At 35.3% G+C, this 26,806-nt stretch overlaps 1 protein-coding gene across 1 annotated transcript in view; it reads left to right on the top strand.

Annotated features, from left to right (window-relative positions):
- The window catches only part of LOC145312181 (zwei Ig domain protein zig-8-like), a 128,060-nt gene extending 104,199 nt beyond the window's left edge, over positions 1-23,861 (top strand). Inside the window, exons 7-9 of the mRNA XM_080151369.1 lie at positions 13,794-13,880; positions 18,627-18,718; positions 22,771-23,861. Coding sequence (XP_080007495.1) covers positions 13,794-13,880; positions 18,627-18,718; positions 22,771-22,871 — 280 coding nt within the window. The 3' untranslated portion in view covers positions 22,872-23,861. The remainder of the gene's footprint in view (positions 1-13,793; positions 13,881-18,626; positions 18,719-22,770) is intronic.
- Positions 23,862-26,806: the final 2,945 nt, after the last annotated feature.

Genomic DNA, 26,806 nt, shown 5'->3' with positions numbered 1-26,806 from the left:
TACCACTTCTCCTCTCATCTCCCTTATTTTTATGACGTCACCTGGCTGATTTTTGAGTGACTTTCTCCCTACATCTTATATATATGTTTATATCAAAAGGGTTTCTTACATCAATTTTCATTTTAATTTTTATAGAAGATTATTTTGTTTTATGTATAATAATTTCGATATAAACCTATTTTTTTTATACTAGCTTCTACGCCCCTAGAAGCCTCTCTTGGCCCTTCAGGATTTAAGCTATCCCCTTACTTTCATTTGTAGTTTTTTACAGAAAAAGTTTAAAGATTTTTATGTGTGTAGGTTAATTTTTGTGGGGTATTTATCTTGGGAGGGGGTAGTACCCTATCCAAAAATAGTTATATACCTTCTCAGGACACTGTAAAGGAGATCCATATCGGTTCACAGTTACAGAGATCCTTCGGATAGACAAATACACACACACAGACGGAGCTCTTTTTCTGTAATGGATGTTTTCATCCTCGTTACATTTGATTTTGCCATTATATTTCATAATTAAACTTCATTTCAAACAAAAGTATAATACAAATATTAGAATTGTAGAATTATGTAAATAATTAGGATATTAAACGTTTTTATAAACATTACATATGGCCATATCTATTCCTGTAATTATCAAATAAGCTTCTTAATGGTCCAAAAGTTTCAATTTATAGGATCTACTATTTCATTAGCATAGGGAATTAGCATCTTTTAGCTAGATCATCATCGAATTTTGAATTTTGATTGTTTGATTTGTATAAGAAAAGAAATAATAAATTTGCAAAAGCATATTTTGCTATGTAAATTGAATTTTATGCCGTTAACATGTTACTTTGTGTGCGTGTGTGAGTTTTGGAAGTGTGTGTATGTTAGAGTAATATAAATAGACATCTATTTCTTTTTTTAAAAGAAGATTACAGCTTACATTAATAAATATTTTACTGCAAGAAAATTTGGCTTTTTGGGACATTTTTTGGGTATAGTCCTTTCCATGACATCGCTCCATATGGGGCGATGATTTTCTATAGCTCCTTCAAGGAGCTATAGCATAGCCTCTTATCATATGGAGCGATGTGATAGCCCCTTTTAAGGAGCGTTCATATCGCCTCTTATGATAAGAGGCTATGCTATAGCTCCTTCATGGCCTCTTAATAGCTCCTTTGAAGGGGCGTTAATATCGCCTCTTATGATAAGAGGCTATACTATAGCCCCATGATGGCTCCTTCATAGCCTCTCCATCGCCCCTCCATAGTCCTTTACCTCCAGTGCCCCTTCATCGCTCCTTCATCGCCCCTACATCGCTCCTTCATCTCTCCTTCTTGAAATTTATATTAAATTGTACTTTGATGGCCCCTACATCGCCCCTACATCGCTCCTTCATCTCTAATTCTTGAATTTTATATTACATTGTACTTTGATGGCCCCTACATCGCTCCTCCATCGCCCCTACATCGCTCATACATCGCCCCTACATCGCTCCTTCATCTCTTCTTCTTGAAATTTATATTACATTGTACTTTGATGGCCCCTACATCGCTCCTCCATCGCCCCTTCATCGCTCCTCCATCGCCCCTACATCGCTCCTTCATCTCTCCTTCTTGAAATTTATATTACATTGTACTTTGATGGCCCCTACATCGCTCCTCCATGGCCCCTTCATCGCTCCTACATCGCCCCTACATCGCATCTCTCCTTCTTGAAATTTATATTACATTGTACTTTGATGGCCCCTACATCGCTCCTCCATCGCCCCTTCATCGCTCCTCCATCGCCCCTACATCGCTCCTTCATCTCTCCTTCTTGAAATTTATATTACATTGTACTTTGATGGCCCCTACATCGCTCCTCCATGGCCCCTTCATCGCTCCTACATCGCCCCTACATCGCTCCTTCATCTCTCCTTCTTGAAATTTATATTACATTGTACTTTGATGGCCCCTACATCGCTCCTCCATCGCCCCTTCATCGCTCCTACATCGCCCCTACATCGCTCCTTCATCTCTCCTTCTTGATATTTATATTACATTGTACTTTGATGGCCCCTACATCGCTCCTCCATCGCCCCTACATCGCTCCTCCATGGCCCCTACATCGCTCCTTCATCTCTCCTTCTTGAAATTTATATTACATTGTACTTACTTTGATGGCCCTTACATCGCTCCTCCATCGCCCCTGCATCGCTCCTCCATCGCCCCTACATCGCTCCTCCATCGCCCCTACATCGCTCCTCCATGGCCCCTACATCGCTCCTCCATCCCCTTACATCGCTCCTTCATCTCTCCTTCTTGATATTTATATTACATTGTACTTTGATGGCCCCTACATCGCTCCTCCATCGCCCCTACATCGCTCCTCCATGGCCCCTACATCGCTCCTCCATGGCCCCTACATCGCTCCTCCATCCCCTTACATCGCTCCTTCATCTCTCCTTCTTGATATTTATATTACATTGTACTTTGATGGCCCCTACATCGCTCCTCCATCGCCCCTACATCGCTCCTCCATGGCCCCTACATCGCTCCTTCATCTCTCCTTCTTGAAATTTATATTACATTGTACTTACTTTGATGGCCCTTACATCGCTCCTCCATCGCCCCTTCATCGCTCCTCCATCGCCCCTACATTGCTCCTCCATCGCCCCTACATCGCTCCTCCATGGCCCCTACATCGCTCCTCCATCCCCTTACATCGCTCCTCCATCGCCCCTACATCGCTCCTATATCGCTCCTACATCGCCCCTACATCGCTCCTTCATCTCTCCTTCTTGAAATTTATATTACATTGTACTTACTTTGATGGCCCCTACATCGCTCCTCCATTGCCCCTATATCGCTCCTACATCGCCCCTACATCGCTCCTTCATCTTTCCTTCTTGAAATTTATATTACATTGTACTTACTTTGATGGCCCCTACATCGCTCCTCCATCGCCCCTTCATTGCTCCTCCATCGCCCCTACATCGCTCCTCCATCGCTCCTACATCGCCCCTACATCGCTCCTTCATCTCTCCTTCTTGAAATTTATATTACATTGTACTTTGATGGCCCCTACATCGCTCCTCCATCGCCCCTTCATCGCTCCTACAACGCCCCTACATCGCCCCTATATCGCTCCTATATCGCCCCTAAATCGCTCCTTCATCTCTCCTTCTTGAAATTTATATTACATTGTACTTACTTTGATGGCCCCTACATCGCTCCTCCATCGCCCCTACATCGCTCCTCCATCGCCCCTTCATCGCTCCTACATCGCCCCTACATCGCTCCTCCATCGCTCCTCCATCGCTCCTACATCGCCCCTACATCGCTCCTTCATCTCTCCTTCTTGAAATTTATATTACATTGTACTTTGATGGCCCCTACATCGCTCCTCCATCGCCCCTTCATCGCTCCTACAATGCCCCTACATCGCCCCTATATCGCTCCTATATCGCCCCTACATCGCTCCTTCATCTCTCCTTCTTGAAATTTATATTACATTGTACTTTGATGGCCCCTACATCGCTCCTCCATCGCCCCTTCATCGCTCCTACAATGCCCCTACATCGCCCCTTTATCGCTCCTATATCGCCCCTACATCGCTCCTCCATCGCCCCTACATCGCTCCTCCATCGCCCCTACATCGCTCCTCCATTGCCCCTACATCGCTCCTCCATCGCCCCTATATCGCTCCTACATCGCCCCTACATCGCTCCTTCATCTCTCCTTCTTGAAATTTATATTACATTGTACTTACTTTGATGGCCCCTACATCGCTCCTCCATCGCCCCTACATCGCTCCTCCATCGCCCCTACATCGCTCCTCCATCGCCCCTACATCGCTCCTCCATCGCCCCTACATCGCTCCTCCATCGCCCCTATATTGCTCCTACATCGCCCCTACATCGCTCCTTCATCTCTCCTTCTTGAAATTTATATTGCATTGTACTTACTTTGATGGCCCCTACATCGCTCCTCCATCGCCCCTACATCGCTCCTCCATCGCCCCTACATCGCTCCTCCATCGCCCCTATATCGCTCCTATATCGCCCCTACATCGCTCCTTCATCTCTCCTTCTTGAAATTTATATTACATTGTACTTACTTTGATGGCCCCTACATCGCTCCTCCATCGCTCCTTCATCTCTCCTTCTTGAAATTTATATTACATTGTACTTACTTTGATGGCCCCTACATCGCTCCTCCATCGCCCCTACATCGCTCCTACATCGCTCCTTCATCTCTCCTTCTTGAAATTTATATTACATTGTACTTTGATGGCCCCTACATCGCTCCTCCATCGCTCCTTCATCTCTCCTTCTTGAAATTTATATTACATTGTACATACTTTGATGGCCCCTACATCGCTCCTCCATCGCCCCTACATCGCTCCTTCATCTCTCCTTCTTGAAATTTATATTACATTGTACTTTGATGGCCCCTACATCGCTCCTCCATCGCCCCTTCATCGCTCCTTCATCGCCCCTACATTTTTCCTTCATCTCTCCTTCTTGAAATTTATATTACATTGTACTTTGATGGCCCCTACATCGCTCCTTCATCGAGCTATGAAGGGGCGATGGAGGAGCGATGTAGGAGCGATGTAGGGGCAATGGAGGAGCGATGTAGGGGCCATCAAAGTACAATGTAATATAAATTTCAAGAAGGAGAGATGAAGGAGCGATGTAGGGGCGATGTAGGAGCGATATAGGGGCGATGTAGGAGCGATGTAGGGGCGATGGAGGAGCGATGTAGGGGCGATGGAGGAGCGATGTAGGGGCGATGGAGGAGCGATGTAGGGGCGATGTAGGAGCAATGAAGGGGCGATGGAGGAGCGATGTAGGGGCGATGTAGGAGCGATGAAGGGGCGATGGAGGAGTGATGTAGGGGCCATCAAAGTAAGTACAATGTAATATAAATTTCAAGAAGGAGAGATGAAGGAGCGATGTAGGGGCGATGTAGGAGCGATGAAGGGGCAATGGAGGAGCGATGTAGGGGCCATCAAAGTACAATGTAATATAAATTTCAAGAAGGAGAGATGAAGGAGCGATGTAGGGGCGATGTAGGGGCGATGTAGGAGCGATGTAGGGGCGATGGAGGAGCGATGTAGGGGCCATCAAAGTAAGTACAATGTAATATAAATTATAAGAAGGAGAGATGAAGGAGCGATGTAGGGGCGATGTAGGAGCGATGAAGGGGCGATGTAGGAGCGATGAAGGGGCGATGGAGGAGCAATGAAGGGGTGATGGAGGAGCGATGTAGGGGATGTAGGGGCCATAAAAGTACAATGTAATATAAATTTGGAGAAGGAGCGATGAAGGGGCGATGGAGGAGCGATGGAGGAGCGATGTAGGGGCGATGGAGGAGCGATGTAGGGGTCATCAAAGTACAATGTAATATAAATTTCAAGAAGGAGAGATGAAGGAGCGATGTAGGGGCGATGGAGGAGCGATGAAGGGGCGATGGAGGAGCGATGTAGGGGCCATCAAAGTACAATGTAATATAAATTTCAAGAAGGAGAGATGAAGGAGCGATGTAGGGGCGATGTAGGAGCGATGAAGGGGCGATGGAGGAGCGATGTAGGGGCCATCAAAGTAAGTACAATGTAATATAAATTTCAAGAAGGAGAGATGAAGGAGCGATGTAGGGGCGATGTAGGGGCGATGTAGGAGCGATGTAGGGGCGATGGAGGAGCGATGTAGGGGTCATCAAAGTACAATGTAATATAAATTTCAAGAAGGAGAGATGAAGGAGCGATGTAGGGGCGATGTAGGAGCGATGAAGGGGCGATGGAGGAGCGATGTAGGGGCGATGTAGGAGCGATGAAGGGGCGATGGAGGAGCGATGTAGGGGCGATGTAGGAGCGATGAAGGGGCGACGGAGGAGCGATGTAGGGGCCATCAAAGTAAGTACAATGTAATATAAATTTCAAGAAGGAGAGATGAAGGAGCGATGTAGGGGCGATGTAGGAGCGATGTAGGGGCGATGGAGGAGCGATGAAGGGGCGATGTAGGAGCGATGAAGGGGCGATGGAGGAGCAATGAAGGGGTGATGGAGGAGCGATGTAGGGGATGTAGGGGCCATAAAAGTACAATGTAATATAAATTTGGAGAAGGAGAGATGAAGGAGCGATGTAGGGGCGATGTAGGAGCGATGAAGGGGCGATGGAGGAGCGATGTAGGGGCCATCAAAGTAAGTACAATGTAATATAAATTTCAAGAAGGAGAGATGAAGGAGCGATGTAGGGGCGATGTAGGGGCGATGTAGGAGCGATGTAGGGGCGATGGAGGAGCGATGTAGGGGTCATCAAAGTACAATGTAATATAAATTTCAAGAAGGAGAGATGAAGGAGCGATGTAGGGGCGATGTAGGAGCGATGAAGGGGCGATGGAGGAGTGATGTAGGGGCGATGTAGGAGCGATGAAGGGGCGATGGAGGAGCGATGTAGGGGCGATGTAGGAGCGATGAAGGGGCGATGGAGGAGCGATGTAGGGGCCATCAAAGTAAGTACAATGTAATATAAATTTCAAGAAGGAGAGATGAAGGAGCGATGTAGGGGCGATGTAGGAGCGATGTAGGGGCGATGGAGGAGCGATGTAGGGGTCATCAAAGTACAATGTAATATAAATTTCAAGAAGGAGAGATGAAGGAGCGATGTAGGGGCGATGTAGGAGCGATGAAGGGGCGATGGAGGAGCGATGTAGGGGCCATCAAAGTACAATGTAATATAAATTTCAAGAAGGAGAGATGAAGGAGCGATGTAGGAGCGATGAAGGGGCGATGAAGGAGCGATGTACGGGGCGATGGAGGAGCGATGTAGGGGCGATGGAGGAGCGATGAAGGGGCAATGGAGGAGCGATGTAGGGGCCATCAAAGTACAATGTAATGTAAATTTCAAGAAGGAGAGATGAAGGAGCGATGTAGGGGCGATGGAGGAGCGATGAAGGGGCGATGGAGGAGCGATGTAGGGGCCATCAAAGTACAATGTAATGTAAATTTCAAGAAGGAGAGATGAAGGAGAGATGAAGGAGCGATGTAGGAGCGATGAAGGGGCGATGGAGGAGCGATGGAGGAGCGATGTAGGGGCCATCAAAGTACCATGTAATAAAAATTTCAAGAAGGAGAGATGAAGGAGCGATGTAGGAGCGATGAAGGGGCGATGGAGGAGCGATGTAGGGGCCATCAAAGTACAATGTAGTATAAATTTCAAGATGGAGAGATGAAGGAGCGATGTAGGAGCGATGAAGGGGCGATGGAGGAGCGATGTAGGGGCCATCAAAGTAAGTACAATGTAATATAAATTTCAAGAAGGAGAGATGAAGGAGCGATGTAGGGGCCATCAAGGAACTCAGATATATATATAAAATCGTGAAGGGGCCATGAAGAGGCGATATTTTATTAAATAGCCCCTTGGGATAAGAGGACATATCATTACCTCTTTAGAAGGAGCGATTATGAAGCGATAAAGGATCATTTAATCGCCTCTTAGGGCAAGGGGCTATCAAATCGCTCCTTTCAAGGAGTCATAACATCGCCTCTTGTTATAAGGGGCTATTAAATCGCTCCTTTCAAGGAGCCAATACATCGCCCCTTGTCATAAGAGGCGATCAATTAAAATCATCGCCCCATATGGAGCGATGTCATGGAAAGGACTATACCCCATTTTTGCAATATAATCATTACTAGACAACATGTATTTTATTATTTTTAAAAGCGAAGCTTTTCTATAATTAGGGTTGGTCCGTCCGTACGTACGTCCGTGACGGATAGCTTTTTCGTTAATTTAGGAATGTTAGAATTGTCCTATCCATTTAAAATTTTGCATGGTGATTCCTTTAATAGTTAGGTACGATTTAGAAAGCGTAGCAACTCTATAATCATCACCTAAATGTACGTACGTCCATTTTAAACATGTTGATTTTTTTACTTTTTTTTTCACAGCAAATTTTTATGTGATCTAATCATCCGATTGATCTGATTTTTGATATATTGATTCCTGGGACAACAAAGTATAATGTAATCTTATAATGTAATATAATTGACTCTTATCCATTTATATATTATGATTATTCAGTTCTGACAAGTGTTAATGTCCGTTTGTCCTACCGTTTCAGTGCTTCGCTTTTATGGATGTTGTCATCCTTGTTATTGCTTGAAATAGCTTTTTATTCTGTAGCTCTATTGTATTTACTCAACAAATCCAGAGAAAGGAATCTATTATTTCAAAAGACAAAATAAAGAATTAAAAAAAAATAAAAGTTAAAATTTTAATTTGAAGCTGGTAATAAAGCCTTGTTAAAAGTGGAAAAAACGTTCTGCTAAACTACTCAAAATGACGTCATATTTGCCGAGACACTATGGCCAAAAGTTTTAAAATTAAAATCCCCTTATTACATGACAGCTTGTTTTAACTTTGGTTTCTAATTGTGAAACTAAATTTAGCTTTCCAATATAAAAAAAGTCATAATAAATAATATTTGTTAATGATTGTTTTTTTGTGGTAAAACTGCTTCCCAATCCGTGAGTCTTAAAATTGTGAAATCAGCCTTGAAATTTTGCTTTAAAAGTTCTCTCCACTTGACAATATTCAGACTTCAAGTGCAAACTGAAACCAGTGTCGTTATCGGGGGGGGGGGGGGGGGGAGATCCACCCACCCAACATCTAGGAAGTAAAGACAATATAAAAATTATTAAGAAAAAAAAATGAATAGTTATCAGAAGTCAAAGAAAACCTTTTGGTCTAAGTGTTTTTTTTTTATTTGTGTACAATTCTATTTAGGTAATAATCTAATAAAAGTAAAATGAATAATTTTAATGTGGATTGCGTGGATCCCTACAAATAAAAACAAGGATGACAACATCCATAAGTAGCGAAGCTCAACAATTATAAATATACAACAGGAAATGACATATAGATTATGTAATAAAAAACTTCAATTATAAAAATCACGAAACCTTTTAAAAATGTATATTGTATAATGGTCTTTTGAAGCCTTAAGCTAATAAGAAAAACGTTAAAATCTAAATTCGATTTAGCACCCCAAAAAATAGTAAGTGTTTAAAAAACTTGGTCAAAATATGAAGAATGTTGACTGAATTAATTACTAAAAAATCCAACCGTTTATCTTGAACAGGAGTTGAGAAAATCACAAAAACTTGAAAAACTAGGATTCGATCTAGCACCCTAACCAATAAAGGTATCTTAATAAAAATTAATGGAAATATGCAAAATGTAAACTTATTCAATCCCTGAAAATTTCAACTGTCTAACTTGTATAGGGATTTACAAAATCATGAAAACTTAAAAATCTAGGAATCGATCTAGCACCCCAACCAATAAGGGCATCTAAACAAAACTTTATCAGAATATGTGAAATCTAAATTTATTCAATACCTGAAAATTCCAGCCATTTATCTTGATCAGGAATCGAGAAAATTACAAAAACGTAAAAATCTAGGAATCGATCTAGCACCCCAATTGATAGACTGACGGACAAAACAATGTATATATTAGATGGGCATATGTCATAGGAATCTTCACTAAAAATTTCAGCTGTCTATCTTAAATAGGAGCCGAGAAAATCACGTTTCCCCCATAGCGTTACGGACTGACTGACGGACGGACAGACTGACTGACTGACGGACGGACATAGTGTATTATAGAGTAGCTTCGCTACTAAAAATACACACGCCCTTATTGAAAATTGAACAGTGATTGCAAAGGTTTTTTTTACATAAAAGTTTGAGAATAAAGAAATGTATTATAGTGAAATCAAAATTTAATTGTTAATACCAAAATACATTAATGAAAAATTCATCCTAACATAGTGATTTGGCTGCATTATAACAAGGATGGCAACATCCATAGAAGAAAAACTCTTAATACGGTAGGACAAACGAACTTGTAGATTGTCAGAACTGAATAATCAAATTATAAATGTATAAAAGACGCAACAAAATTTGAAATAGAAAAACCGCTCAAGTACAGGAGAATGTTTAAGTACAAACTTACATTTTTGGGATTATAGAGACGCTTCGCTTGAAACATTTACTTTGATGTCCTAGGAATCAGTATTCTAAAAATTAGACCGATCCGATAATTATATCACATTAAAATTTATTGTTTAAAAAGTTAAAAAAGCAACATATTTAAAATGGACGTACAGACATTTTAGTATCGATTATATAGTTGCTCCACTTTCGAAATCGTACCTAACTACTACATGAATCATCATCTAAAGTTTGAAATGGGAAAATTCTATCATGTCTGAAAAAAAACTATTCGTTCCGGATAGATATTATAGAAATTATAGAAAAGCTTCGCCTTCAAAAAAACGAATTAACATTGATGATATATAGTTCCTAAAACGCTTATTTTCCTAGTTTAAATAAAACAACCCTTGGAAATTCTTGAACACTTGACAAAAGTCTGTTTAAACTTTTTTATTAAAATATTTACAAGAATTTTCAATTTTTCACTCAAGTTATTTTAGCCTTTTTTGGTTTGATAACAAAATTACCCTTTCTGTAAATTACAATTTACAGTTGAAACGTTTGAACACTCAACTTAATGAAACAACCAATAAAAATTCAATAAAAGTCCCCAAAGTTGCTAAACCAACAAATAAAATAACGTTACTATAAAACTTTGGGGACTAGTGTAATAAACAGCCAAATGTCTTCTCCCTCCTTGGTTGTGTTAGGTATTTCTATCATAAGACATCATGCAGCCATCACGTCTTTATTAGAATAACGTTGCATGTACTAATTAGGTTGTAAACTTTTTAATTCTACTGCTTGAAATTGGACAAGGAGATGTTACAACCAAACAATTGCACTTTTTGTAACACCCATACAGAAATTGACATAGAGACGGACGGATATTTGGAATTTGATAGTAGTTTTACTTCTAAAAAAAGTATTCTATTATTAGTCAGAAAAGCAGGTAAATATTAAAGCATATGCATCCAGTCTTGATATGAAAAGATCAAATATGTCTATAGCTTGCACAGCTATTCATCAACAGTTTAGTTTTTACGGTTTTGAACCAAACTAAAAATATACATTTAATGCATGGGGTCGTATTTTCTTTTTTGGGTTTAGGGGGGGGGGGGGGTTAGGGTGTGCCATCCCCCCAAAAATAGCTTAAAACCATCACAGGACTAGTAGGCATATTATCTAAAGATTAATGCCCAATCGGTTCAGTGGTTACTGAGATCTTAAGCTTCAGACAGACAGACATCGTTCTACTTTGTATTGTAAATATAAGAAAATTTTATTTCAAATGTACAAAAATGTATGTCAAAACGTAAGGTATACAGCCATTAATTGCTATTTCTTAACGTGTTGTCTATGACAAATATATGTACATGCATATAGAGCAGGTGCGCTGCCAAAAAAAACATATATAATATATGCTTCTGAATATAACAGTTAGGGAGTTGAATCCATTTTTATAGAAGCAGAAATATAATCTATGACTATGGTTTGGACCCTCTAAAACTGTAATCTACCCTTCCACTTTCCCCTCTCTTGGTGAAGATATCTTCAACGCCGATACGATTTTTAAAATATAAGATTCCACTTTTGTCTCTCTTGTTGAAGATATCTTCACCAAGAGAGGGAAAAGTGGAATCTTAAATTTCAAAAATCGTATCGGCGTTGAAGATATCTTCACCAAGAGAGGGGAAAGTGGAATCTTACATTTCAAAAATCGTATCGGCGTTGAAGATATCTTCACCAAGAGAAAGAAAAGTAGAATCTTACATTTCAAAATCGTATCGTCGTTGAAGATATCTTCACCAAGAGAGGGGAAAGTGGAAAGGTAGATTACAGTTTTAGAGGGTCCAAACCATAATCATAGATTATATTTCTGCTTCGATAAAAATGGATTCAACTCCCTAACTGTATAAATATCTGAGGCAGTGCATCCAATTATGATATGTTCATTCGTATTTGTAAGATAGGATTCAATACTCCATTCATAACTCAGACAGAAAGGCTAAATTTGATTAACTATTATATATATACAGTTTTCTAGAGCTATTATCACCCCTGATTAAATTTTATGATTTTATTATCTATTTTTTTTTATGATTTAATAGTTATTTCTCGCATCTTATTATAAACGGCTTTCCGCGAATATAGAATGTACAATTATGAGATTAAAACTAGTTTTTTTAGCCCCGAGGTGACGAAGTCACCGGCTAAAAAAACTAGTTTTAATCTTATGATTGTACATTTCTATATTCGTAGAAAGCTGGATATAATACGATGCTAGACATAGTTTTTTCGTATGGATGAGAACCGGTTTCTATCCACCGGATTCGAATGAATACGAGAAATAAGTTTAAATACATATTGTCTTTAAAAAGTAAGGAGAAAAATCACTCCCACTAGAACCATTTCCCTTTAGGTTGAAATACCCTCACCCCCCCCCCCCCTATTTTATCATTTAATAAAACCATTTGAAAATTAGAATAATAAGATAGATTAACGGTCAAGTAAACTATTTCTTAAGTACATGGATATTTCTTTTGGAGCTTTCTATTTAACAAATCTGTATTAGCTAATCAAAATATAGCTTGCTCATCTGTCTGAGTCTACGGATAGGATTCAAACAGTTAAGTGTTGGAAATCAATTTTGTAGATTTCCAGGGAGAGAGGGGACATTAGGCTGTTTATTACACTAGTCCCTAAAGTTTTATAATGACTTTCTTAATCGGTAGGTCAACAACTTTAGGTAATTTTATTAGTTTTTGATTTGTTGGTTCATCAAGTTGAGTGTCCAAACGTTTCATTCAACCACTAAATGAAAAAAGAAATCGTTCTTTACAAAAAAAAAACTCTTGTATTAAATATATTTATTTTACTATGAAGTGTGTTTCATGCCCTAACTGTGAAAGGAAAGTGTATATTATATACTGTCTATACTTAACTAACAATACTATACAATATGCACATATTCTTTTGATGGGCAAACCATTTTTAAAGAAACAAATATTTTATTTACGTAAACGGGGGCAATTATCTACGGTAAACCAAAGCTTCACCAATGTACATGATCAAATTAAGATAAAAATAAAAGATTTGCAGATAAATTATGTCGGATCATGAAAAGAAAACAAAGTAGCTTTTCACTTATTTCTAGCCCCTGAGGAGGGCTCTAATCCTGCGGGGCCAATTTCCTAACCCTGTGGAACAATCATTAAGATCTAACTTACTTAACCTAACCTAAAATAACCTATCAAAAGCTACTGTGAAAATACGACGAACCTGCTACTTCGTTTTCTTTCCATGATCCAAAATGTCTGTTACTTGATTCATTTGTCTTTGTTTCTGATGGTTTAATAAACTTTTAAGTTATGGTTTGTTTGTTTTTAATGACATGTTTCCTAGATTTTGTTACCGTATTCATAGAGAATTATCGAATTATTATAGCTGCTACTGAAATTATGATTAGTGGCTACGCCCCTAGAGCCCTCTAGGGGCACTTGTGAAGGGGAGAGTTGATTTCGTTTAACCATTTTTTTAGATTTTAGATTTAAAAAGATAAAGTAAATAACATTTTATGGTGGTTTAATTTTTTTTCTATGGTCGATTTCTCATGGGATATTGGTGGTACCCTCCCCCAAAATAAACTTTCCCAGGACCTATGAGAAGCTACCCTGAAAAGGGAACCATAGCGGTTCTGCGTTTAGCGAGATCCATAAGTACAGACAGACAATCAGACAGACATCCTGTTACTTTAGTCTAAGGATGATAACCATGCAATATAATAAAGATTTTATCTGGTAACAATTCTTATTGTTTTAGAGTTCTGGACTGGATGGGTCAGACAGGACCAGGACAAGGAGCTCAGGTTCATGAGGACAATGGGGTCAAGTTCGAGTCCATTCTCAGGTAAAAAAAAGGGGGGATGCTCTGCATGGAAGTCCAAGCTTTTTATTTGAGGGTGTTTATTAAGGGGCAATATAGTGTATATTTTTTAATTAAAGTTAAAAGGGGTTTAAAGTTTTAGGGGAGTAAACACCCCTTTACCCCTTCCATTGTACGTATAGTTATCTGTCTACCACGTTCTTCTTGACTGTTGTAAAAGAAATCATGACCAAATACTCATAAAAGACTTTGTATAACCCTATACTTTTTAATATAAATCAACCAACCTTTTTATTGTTCTTTGTTTAGATGTCTTAAATGTATATTATAAAGAACTGGGCCTGTTTTAGGGGCAAGAATTTATTGCCTCTTTTTATTTGGGTCACTAGCCTGACATAGCAACTGTATGTATCAATAAAGTCCCCTTGCAGAAAATAATATAAAATCAGAATTAAACAGAGAAGATGTTTTATTTCTATATTTTCTCTTTCTTTATGAGTTTGTTTGTTTGTCTGTAATCTGAATCATAGATTAAGGAAAAGCCAAAGTTAATAAAAAAAATTTGAATTTTTTTCTCGTATTCTTTCGAAACCGGCGGGTTAGAACCGGTTCTCATCAATACAAAAAAAGCTATGTCTAGCATCGAATTATATCCAGGTTTCTACGAATATAAAAATGTACAATCATAAAATTAAAACCAGTTTTTTAGCCCGTGCCTTTGGCATCTCGGGGATAAAAAAAATGATTTTAAACTTATAATTGTACATTTTATATCCACGGAAAGCTGTTTATAATACGATGCGAGAAATAACTATTATTAGTATCACGGCTACTTCAAAACATTACTTTATCCCAGCTGGTTAAATGTTAGCTATTTTTACACTAATCAAGTTCTTATTTAACGAGGTAAATGGGTTCTAAATGGCAGGCAATATTTACACGCCTAGCAAACAAGGTTTTATACAATGGGTTGAGAAGGTGATGTGTTCGAGCCTCTCACAAAACGCTTGACTCAATTAAGATATGACTTATGCCTAAAATTAAATGTTTAAGATTTAAAAAGGAACATATATTTGATACTCCTAGACAAAGGCCCTGTTATAAAAAACATTGTTTTTAATAAGTAAAGAAAACCAGGTTTAATCCTTTAATTATTAAGTTGTTTACCTAATCAGGGGTCTGTATTTAAATTTCCCGTTCATGTATTTGTTTTTCAACAGTATTTGATAAATCCTTGGGTATAGCTGGGTTTTATAGTTTTTCTTTGTCTGTGGGGGCCCATTGACGCACAGATATAAAGCTATATACACTTTTAAACTCAACAAAATTAAATATTTTAGAATTTTATATTTCATTTCTTCTTCTTTCTTATTTTAAATTATTCTGAAACTGGAGAGGGACAGAGTCTCTCAAAAATCAGTTATTATCTCTTTTTTTTGTTTTCTTTTCTACTTTTTGTCTAATCTCCCTAATTTTTATGACGTCATATGGCAGCTGCAACTTAAGGCTCAACAAAGCCGCGCTTCTTCTACAAACCATGCAGTGAGGTGCTGCGGCCGAGCCCTAACTTTTAATCTTTAACTCGATATAAGCAATATAAGGTGTATTTGTTGTATACATAATATTACTCTCAATCAACCAATTACGCAATAACATATTGGCATTTCAATTATATTATTTTTAATAATAAATGGGTTTTTGAAATTCTTTTCAGATTATACTCATATCAAATCAAACGTTATTATAAGGTCAAACTAACATTTAATATCATTTATAATTATCTGAAATTAAGGCTTATAATTTATCAAATTTGCAACCTGCATTGACTAGCATTTAGGATGGGGGGGGGGGGGGTGTACCATGAATGAGTAAGGGGTTACCTACCCCCCTATAAAAATACAGTATGATGCTTTTTAGAAAACTTTTGTACAAACAAATTTTTAATACATCCCCCTCCCTCTAACCCTCTTATCTTTATAAGGGCAAATGGAAAGAAGAGGATGTTCTTTAGTTGTGTGCTCGTCTGTGCCGAATTTTCCTTTAGACTTTTTTAATAATTAATCTAATTTTAGGGCATTTCAACCTATTAAATGATAAATAACAGGAATATTGTCTTATATATATGTTGTTTTTACATTTTTTTCTGAGAATTATAATTTCGTAAATTCGAATATTTCTTGAAACTTGAAAGCATTAAGTGTAAGCTGATTATGTGACATCACTTCAAACTATTTATGAAATATCTCATTTTAAGATTGGATCACCTTTTCCCCCCGTTTCTATAATTAGGATTGGTCCGTCCGTACGTACGTCTGTCGCAGACAGCTAGCTCTTTTTGTTAGCTTAAACAGGATAGAATTGAACTTTCAAACGTTACATGATGAGTCCTATAACAATTGGATACGATTCAGAAAGCGTATCAAATTTATAATCGTTACCAGAAAATCCTTATGTATAATTAAACATGCGGATATTTTTTACTTTTTGACAACAAAGTTTTGTTTGCTATGATTATCATATTCATCTTCTTTTTGGACTACTGATTCTTATTACCACAAGGTACAATGTCAAAAGCGAAGCATCTCTATCTAGTCCTAAAAATGATATAAGTATGTCCTTAAACATTATTCTGTATTTAAGAAGCTTTGATACAAATTTACTTACAATTTTGTTTAGACTTATACATTAATATTTTGCTTATTAAGTTATGACACTCTACAATTTTTACTTATTCCTCCATTTTAGATCTTCGCGTTTATGGATGTTGCCATTCTTGTTTTCTATATAATGGCTATAAAATAGTGTGCCAAATGAAGCTACAGGATAGAAAAATTATTTGATTTCTCCTCCATCAAGTATTCAAATATTAATATCAGCATTGACAAAATGATTACCTTTCCTTAAACCAGCATTAATCTAAGTTCCCCTTCTTTTTCAAAAACAATTCTTCCGTAGCTATCTTAATAGCCCTAGCAAAATGTGGATAGATGTCACCGCGTTTGGCTTACGTGTTCTTTTGACGTCATAATAGAGGGTAAGAGAAAGAGAAGGGACAAAGAAACCCTCTGGAAAAGAGATGGGGTATAGGGTATTTTATTACGTCAATAGAATAGGCAGCCCAAAAGTGGTGACATTTATTCCTATTTTGCTAGGGCACTATAGACAGCTACAATTCTTCCTTGTAGTAGGGATTAGAGAGGTCTTTGTTTTAACGTTATTTAAAGAGATTTTACCAAAAATTATAATCCCAAATCTACTTAAATTTAAAAGATTTAAAATATAACTTTTTGCTGATATTGTAGAATCCATAATTTTCTACATAAAACATTACTTAAATTAATATGCCCCGTTGAATAGATTGATTAACTAACTAATATAAAGGAAAATCGTAGAAATATATTTATAAGATATTATCTAAATTTGACTATAGACAAATCTTTCAAATATGAAAAATCATGTGTAGCAACGTATTTCAGACAATTTTCCATGAATATTAAAATAAAAATCGTAGGTCCTTCGTGGCTAAGAAACTAGTTTTAATCTTATATGTTTTGTTTTAATAAATCTGTCTTTAATACGATTATCTAAATAACAAATAAATTGTTTTTCTAAATAACTAAAATATTTTTTTTTCGTCCTAATAATAATCGTTTTTGTATGTTATCATCATATTAAACCACCTACCAAAAGTAAAAGCTTAATATTTGATAGCTATATGATGTAAATAATTTAATACCATGTTTAATCTCAGGGCTTGTCAGTCGCGCATCAACCGCGTGTTAGCCTCAGTGAAATCGCCATATCATAACTTTAAAATTCAGCTGGAGGTCTTTATTTTATTATTTTTCCAACTAGCGGGTTTTAATTTGAGGCCTATAGGCGATGATGCGCGGATGAATAACAAACAAGTAGGAGTATACACAAAAGTAATCCGCGACCGCGGCTCAACACGTAGCATATCTGCTCGTTGTCAGGGAGGCAATAGGTTCGAATCACGACACCGCGTCATGAATTAGGACGTTAAAATAGTTTCTACTTCTGCTATGTCAGGTGCGCCACATAAATAGTTTGAGAAGGGGAAATGCCTTGGCCCATAAACAGGTGAAATTCATTACCATGCATAGTTAGTACAAAGGTAGTGCAATCAAAGGGTTGTTTGTCTAATGGATGTTACTTAACCTAATATCCACCAGTGGGCGTTAGAGTATTGCATCAAATTGCCAGCATGATGATGCCAGGATGATGCCCTTGGGATCTCTAGATGATGACTTGAAAAACTAAAGCTAAACTTAAGGTTTACTAAGTAAGAGAGCGAAATATTAAGTCATCAAAATATCGAATTTATGAAATATCTTAGAGGTAATTTTTCGTGAACGGTCATTTATAAAGGAGATTCGCTTTAAAACAAATACAATCTAAAGAGAAACATTTTAATGTCATTATTATTTTTTCTACCTACATATTCTACAATTTAATATTTTTTTATGTTAATCCTTGTAAAAATAACAGGATTTTTGTGCTTTTTTGGCTCTCACTTTAAGCGAAGCTATCTATTTGCCCAGTAAAGGGCTTTCTCCATTTTTGGGATCGTATCATCATATTTTAGCGAATTAAGTACTCTTGCAAGTATTGCTTTTATCTTATCTTATAGAGAAAAATAGCAAATCAAATAGCGAAAACTAAAATCTGAAATTTGCGTCAACCTTAAACATGACGCATGACCAGGTAGCAATGATAGTTTAAACGAAACTAAAAGTACCTTGTTTTCAGGGTGAAAAACACGCGCATGGAGCACGATGGAATCTTCACCTGTAGACCAACACTGGGGACTCAGGATACGGTCAGGGTTCATATCATTGATGGTAAGACATTTTTTCTCGTATTCATTCGAATCCGGTGGATAGAAACCGGTTCCCATCCATACGAAAAAACTATGTTTAGCATCGTATTATATCCAGCTTTCTACTAATATAAAAATGTACAATCATAAGAGAAATAACTATTCTTGTATTCATTAAAAACCGATTAATATCCAGTAGATTAAAATCAGTTCTCATCCATACGAAAAAAAATATGTTTAGCATCGTATTATTTCCAGTTTTCTAAGAATATGAAAACTGGTTTTGATAATATAATTGTAAACTTTATAACCGCGGAAATCTGTTTATGATACGATGCGAGAAATAACTAATATAATGATAAGAAAAATCTAAATCTATCCCTAATTATGATAAATAAAGATACACTTTCAGCAGACCAAATTTGTTGGTGGAAAAGTTTGGGCTTTACTAGTTTGGAACCAACCAATCAAAATTCAATAAAAGTATCAAAGTTTTTAAGCCAACAAATAATAGAACGTTACTATAATATTTTCGATTTTTTAGTGTAGACAAAGCCCAAATTGTGTCAAAAATAATCCATTTGACGTCATGAATATGAGGGAGATGAGACGAGAAGTAGGAAAGAAAACCCCTAAAAAAGAGATGGATAATCCTTATTTTTATGACGTCACATCGATGATTTTTGACACAATTTGGGCTTTGTAATCAGTGTAACTTACACCCCCCCCCCCCTCCACATATGACATGTGCCAAATGGATAACATAAAAATCGTCAGAAATTTACAATTTTGCAAAGAATGCTATGGAAAAAAGTTCGCGTTATTAGATGGATACCAAAACTAAAAAGCGAAATGTGGATAGATGGAGAGCTAATTTCATTTCCTTTTTAACATTCACACACCAAAAAAAAAATTATTTTTTTTCCACCCCCAAGAAAACAGTAATCCTAAAATGTTGCACCTATTAAAAGGTTTTTTCAAAAGTCTTTTTAGACATGGGTATCACAGTACGATTTTGATACTATTTGCCTTTAACAATAGTATAACCATAGTGTAACAGAAGAACTTTGAAAATAATCTGTTGCAATTTTAATCTACAGAAAAACAGTTTATGTAACTATTTAAAAGGGAAATTTCTGTTCAATATGTAATCCTTACATAAGATGGTGCAAATCTACTCTAAATAAGTTAAATAAGTCCACCTAATAGTCATAACTGAACGTCAATTTTTGGGCTCAGTACTTATCATAAATACACTTGTCATAAAAGTACAATTCTCATATTATATTTGTCATAAAGGTACGTTTGTCATAAATTACACTTGACAGTCACATAAAGGTATATTTGTCATAAGTTATATGTTAAAAAATGACAAACATAAATTCATGACAAATGTTTATGATACACATCTTTATGACAATTATTTTTATGACAAATGTAATTTATGACAAACGTACCTCTATGAAAAATGCACCTCTGTGACAAATGTTTTTATGACATAAGTATTTATGACAAGTTTATTTATTACATGTGAATTTATGACCAAAATTGTTAAGCCACTGAACGTCCATTTTTAATCTGTATTCAATGCGGATTGTAGACAATTTAAGAAATGTAATAAGAAAACAACATCCATAAAAGCGAAGCTCGGAAATTGAAGGACAAACGAATATTAACGTTTGTATAGTGTCAGAACTGAAAAAACAGATTATTAATAAGTACCTTTTTGTACTAGAAATCAGAATTAAGAAAATCAGATGAATAGAATAATTTTAACATACAAAAATTTGTTGCCAAAAAAAGTAAAAAAAAGCTTGTTTTAAATGGACGTACGAGCTTTCTAATAACAATTATAGAGTTGCTTCGCTTTCTAAGTCGTACTTAACTGTTATAAGAATCATCATGCAAAGTTTGAAATCGATAGGACAATTATTACCTGTTAAAATTAACGAAAAGAGCTAACCCCGACCCTAATTATAGAAAAGCTTCGCTTTTAATAAATATTTTCTCTAATTTTCTTTCTAAGGATGTTATCATTCTTGTTACTTTTGGATACAGTTTTGTTATTTTTGAATTTCTTTGTTTTTAAGTTTTTAAATTTCGTGATTTTATCCAAAAAAATATAGATAAAACGTCAGAATTAATGATTTGAAGGGTGAAGGAACGCTAAATTCATAGATAATACAAACAATATTTTTAAAAGCAAAGCTTTTTTCCAATCAGGGTCGGTACGTCAGATAAAAATAGATTTCAAACTTTGCATGATGATTCTTGTAACAGTTAGGCACGATTTATAGACCTTAAAAATCTTATACGCATTTAAAAAAATGTATGATAAAATTATTCTATTCATCTGATTTTTAAAATAATAATTTTTCGGACTATAAGAATCAATTTTATAAGCGAAGCATCTTTATAATTCATCGTCTAATTACTAGTATGTCTTTAAACATGATGTTTTTATGCAATTGTGCAATTTTGCGAACTTATGAAAAGATATTCGATGATAAAGACTTTTAGTTTTAGGTTAAAGAAAAATCTATTTTCTTTAAATATTTTCTTTAATTTTAAGATATTCCGTGTTTTTAAATATTTTTTAAGAATACTTGCCCCTGTACTTCCTGCTGTCATATTTGGTTAGAATTTTTAAAATCTCGCATAGCAGTGGACAAAAGAATTTTTTTATAGGAATTCGATATTAAGTGGACTCACTGATATGCGTCCACAGTTACAAGATAGGTTTATGGAGAAAAACAAGGATGACAACATTCATAAAAGCGAAGCTCTGAAACGATCGAATAAAAGAACATTAACACTTGAGAGTGTCAAAACTGAATAATTAGAATATAAATCATAAAAGACGAAATAAAATTGTAAGTCAATTTGCTGACAAACTGTTAAAATACAGAATAATGTTTATGGACATACTTACATTTTTAGGACTTGATTAAAGAGATGCTTCTCTTATAACATTGTACTTTGTTGATATATCCAATATATAACGTTGCTCTTATAAAAGTTAAAAATCAACATGTTTTAAATGGACTTACGGATATTATGGTAACGATTATACAGTTACTACGCTTTCTACCTTGTACCTAACCCTTACAGGAATCACCATGCAAATTTTGAAATCGATAGGACAATTCTAACGTGCCTTAATTATTAAAGAAAAAAGCCAACTGTTTCGGTTGGAGGGCCTTACGGACCCTAAAAATAGAGTAGCTTCGCTACTAAAAACAGACATAGTCATAAGGAGGACATGAATGCAAAATTGATATAAGAAATGTATTTTTACAAAACAGTATAGACCAGATTTAATAAAAAAAATATAATTAAAAACTGAAAAGCTAATGAATACATGAAAAATAGTAAATAAATTGGTTGTATTCCTATCCTAAAAACGTCAGTATGTCCTCAAACAATATCCTGTATTTTCAACTTTACTTACAATTTTAGTTTAAACTTTTATACATTTATATTCTGATTGTTTAGTTCTGACTCTATACAAGTGTTAATGTTTCGTTTGTCCTACCGTGTCAGAGCTTCGCTTTTAAGAATGTTGTCATCTTTGTTATTCAACAACTCTTGACCTTTTCAACAACAAAAAAAATTATTTTTATCAAAAAAAAATTACAGTTAATAGTAAATAACTATTTATTCTTTTTAAAAAAAACTTTTGAAAGCAAATAAAAAAAGATAATTGCGAAGTCATTAAACATTAAATTAATTCCTCTTTCCCAACCTAAGTATTAAATCAAGTTTTTGTCTTTGGAAGCTTATCGTTTTTGGGGTTGATAATAGAATTAAAGAACATATTAATATATTATATAATTCAGACAATAACCTGCCCAAAGTGGTGAAGACCCATTTAATCTGCTTGTAATTTGCAAATTGTTTTCTATTCTTTTCGTAGAGACTCGGCTGTGTTTATATTTCCGACGCTATTAGCTGATTTCAAACACAATAGAATCGGGACAGGGTCCTTGTCCTGTGGGCAGAGTTATATATAGCCCATGCCCCCTATATTCTTTTACTTTTTTTATTTTCTAATAAACTTATTTTATTTTTAAGGTGAGCAGCCAGCCGCAATGCAGTCCAACAACTCCACAAATATACAATTCAACACATTTCTAATATTCACCATTATTGCCAGCATCAAACTTTTCTTGTAAAGTTTATTCAAAATAATTATAGTTATAAAGTGAAAATTTAGAATAGTTATTTATTGCATCGTATTATATACAGCTTTCTGCGGATATTGAAACAAAAAATTATAAGATTTAACCAGTTTTGATAGCCCCGATTGGCAGAAGGCCCTTGCTAACAAAGCTGGTTTTAATTCCATGATATTTATTTTATTTTTCGTGGATAATTGTCTATTATACGATGCTAAACAAGATTTTTCAGTATGGCTGAGAACCAGTTCTAATCCAGCAGTTGGTATTCGGTTTTGAAGCCATAATGCAAAGACTATTCAAGGGAATAGGGTAGGTGTTTAAAAAATCAGTAGAACATGACAGACAATAATTTAAGTGTTAATTTATAACGCAAGCTAAATTGTTAAAAAAGCATGGTTTAAAAAAAAAACAAGAATAGTTTATCATCAATTTACATTCCCAAAATTCACAAATTGTTTTCCAGATATGAAAGCCAAAAATTTTCTCAAAGATATTTTGCCCTTTTTTAAAGCTAATCAAAGAATTTAAATTAAAATGTTTTAATTTGTTGATCTTCATTGTCCCAACTGGCTAGCCTGTTCTAGTGATTTTTTAAAGACTACTTCACAATCCCTTTATAAACACTGACTAATGTCATTTAAAAAAACTCAAAATCTTCAATTATTTAACTAGTTTTAAGTAGGTATGATAGTAAATTGTATTGTAAAATTGTATAATTTTATTTAGATCCATATAATATCAATTGATACTTCTGTTAAAATCATCTAAAATTTAATTTCGAATTTTAAAAACTAAACTTATTTTTTTAAAGACTTCTGAAACTATTATGAAACATTTAGCAAATTATGTACAAAAATTTATTTTTAATTGGTTATTCAATATTTTACGCAATAATGAATGGAAATAGTTTTAATAAATTCATAAAAAACATTATTATAAGAAAGTATACTGCATTTTCAGAAAACTATCATAATAAAAATGAAATAGGGATTTTTTATTATTTTATCTTAGAATACTTTTTCTGTTTCCTGTGGGGCTATAGATAATATAATAATTAAACTTAACTAAAAAGCTATACAAATAGACTTATATTTTAGTATTGGGATGGTTGTAGGCTGTTTTCATCTTTTTCATTTCCTTTTGGGAAACCCTTGTTGCTAGAGGTGCATCCGCTAGTCTTAAATATATTAAAATCACTTTACATAATATAGGTTACATCAATATGTTACTTATAAATCTATTAATCTAGACCAAACATCATATGAATAACGAATATCATTTTTTTATGACCTTCAAAGAGCACTAAAAGCGTATAGACATACTTATAAGTACACTAACAAGACCGAAAACATTCACAGTTGTAGGATGATTAAATAGGACAAGTAGGGAGGTGTGAAGATAATGTTTTCCTTTAATTAAAAATATCTATTATTAAGTCTTGATAAATATTGAAGAAAAAGATTTAAGGCATTAGTATTTTTTTATTATGAATAACCCCTGCGTGACCTGTTCTTGCGATGCCCTCATCCTGCAGGGCTGTCCTATACTTAACATAACCTAACCCAAACAGAAAACATTCAAACACCCCTCTTCCCCTCTCCCTCTCCACATCCCACTTAATATTTTTTTACTTTACTTCAAAAGAAGGAGGTGATTCGTTGTTCAAAACTACCATAAATACTACATTAATTTGGAAATGAAAGCAAGAACTTTTAGAGAGGCTATGCACCTAAAAAGAAGCCTACCTATTCATATTTTTTTATGCAAAGGCAATAAGTATGTTGTATAGCTTTCTATATATAGGCAATATGTCTTATTCATCATATTATAGACAAATAAATATAATAACTAAACTGAGGTGGATTCTTAAAAAGGGTCGCTTAGTGAGGCAAATTTTTTTTTCTGAAAAATCCTCCAAAATCGCATATAAAATCTACAAAAATTAAATAAAATCATAAAAGGGTTATTGATTAACGTAAAATTTTGTTGAACTTTTGTAGATTTTTATGTGATATTGGAGGATTTTTTACAAAAATAATTTTGCCTCATTTATAAATTTTGCCTCACTAAGCGACAATATTTTTTTTAAAGAATCCACCTCTGTTATATGTATATATATTTGAAGTGGGGATTATGCGTAATATTACTTTTGAGGATCTTATGTTAAAAGAATATTATATCTATATGGGTGATAAGCATTATTGTTCTATTTTCTTTTTCTTTTAAAATATAAACACAGGGTATTTTGATGGATAAAAAAAGGAAGACATAACAGTTTTTCGCCCAAAAATTTTATTATACTGAAAGCTTAGCAGGACCCTACCTCCATTTATCTTAAATTGTATACCCCTTTGGGGAGAAAACACATAACTAAGCCTCAATTTTTGTTTTGCCAGGGACACAGGAAAAATAAATGGGGACAAAAAGTAATCTTACCCAGGGAGTAAGGGAGGGGACAATGGGCAATTAATTCAATATAAGAGTTATCAAAGAAAGGGCATGAAATCCAGTTTAATCCAATAAATTTGTAGGAAATTATAAAGGGATTGTTAATTGAATAATAGATTTCCATAGCGTCATGTAAAGTGAAATCACAACTTGTTTTTGATGAAATATATTGAGGTTTTTTGGTGTGATTTTTATATTAAAAGATTATTGGACCCGGCCAGCTGCTAGCAAGAATATGACTGCCCCTTTTTATTCTGTTTATTTCCCTTGCCCCTAGCCCCACCATCCTTCTCCCCGTCTGCTACATTCCAAACGAACACAACGAGTATTTATTTCCCATGCCCCCACTTCCCTTATCCCTTCTCCCCGTCTGCAATATTCAAAACATACATAACGAGTAGCGGCATTTCATGCGCAAGTCCCCAAACTCAGTCAGAAACTGCTAAATTCTTGCACATTCCCTTTAAGCCAGTCCCCAAAGTCTGAGACTCCTAAAAATTGAATATTTGATCCATTGTCCCCTCCCTTACTCCCTGAATCTTACCCCCAATTATGATAAACTAAAGTCATTCTTTCGTAGATGACTTATTTTTTGTGTTTTAATTATCTCGTTCAACCTTTTCATCGGATCAATTATAAAGAAAATAGAAAAATATTGGTTTGAACAATTTGAAAGGAAAAGTTGTTTATAGCCCATTTTCTCTCTTTTTTTTTTAAAATCTAATCCTTATAATTGTCAGAAAAGTAAGACAATATCCTTAAGAGCAAAGTTCTGAAATGGTAGGACAGACAAACCAAAATTAACACTTACAGAGTGTCAGAACTGAATAAGCAGAATATAAATGTAGAATTTAAATCAACATTGTAAGTAAATTTGTTACTAAACAACTTAAATACAGTATACTGTTAAAGGACATACTTATACTTTTAAGACTTGATTATAGAGATGCTTCGCTTACAGCATTATAACTTGATGTAATAGGAATCAGTAGTCCAAAATTCAGATGAATAGGGTAATTATAACACATGAAAAAGTGTTATTGAAAAGGTTAAAAATCAACATGTTTGGTAACGATTATAGAGTTGCTACGCTTTCTAATTGAAAAAAAATAATCTTTCTAAATCTTGTCAAACAATATTTGCAGAATGGTTATCCCTGTCCCGGATTCTCTTTTCAAGTTTTACTTTGTAACAAATTTTAGATTAAAGTTAAAATTTTGTCAGTGTTTGAGCAAATACAATTGATCCAATAATCTGCGAGAAATTACAACTTTAATTAAAGAGCGGGAAACAAAAGTATGTGATAGCATCCCATAATTGGTTTAAAGGTATACAAGTAAAACCTCCTTTTTATTTTTAACTTAACCTAATAGACAACCCACAAATTATAAAATTATAACTTTTATTGGGAAAACTATGTTTTCTCCCAGATCTTCTCATGTATGAAAAATGGAGTACAAATAACAACCACTTGATATTTT

This window comes from Acartia tonsa, chromosome 2, assembly GCF_053477335.1.
Source record: "Acartia tonsa isolate MP-2025a chromosome 2, ASM5347733v1, whole genome shotgun sequence".
Lineage (NCBI taxonomy): Eukaryota > Metazoa > Arthropoda > Copepoda > Calanoida > Acartiidae > Acartia > Acartia tonsa.
This window is presented reverse-complemented; position numbering and strand designations above follow the sequence as displayed.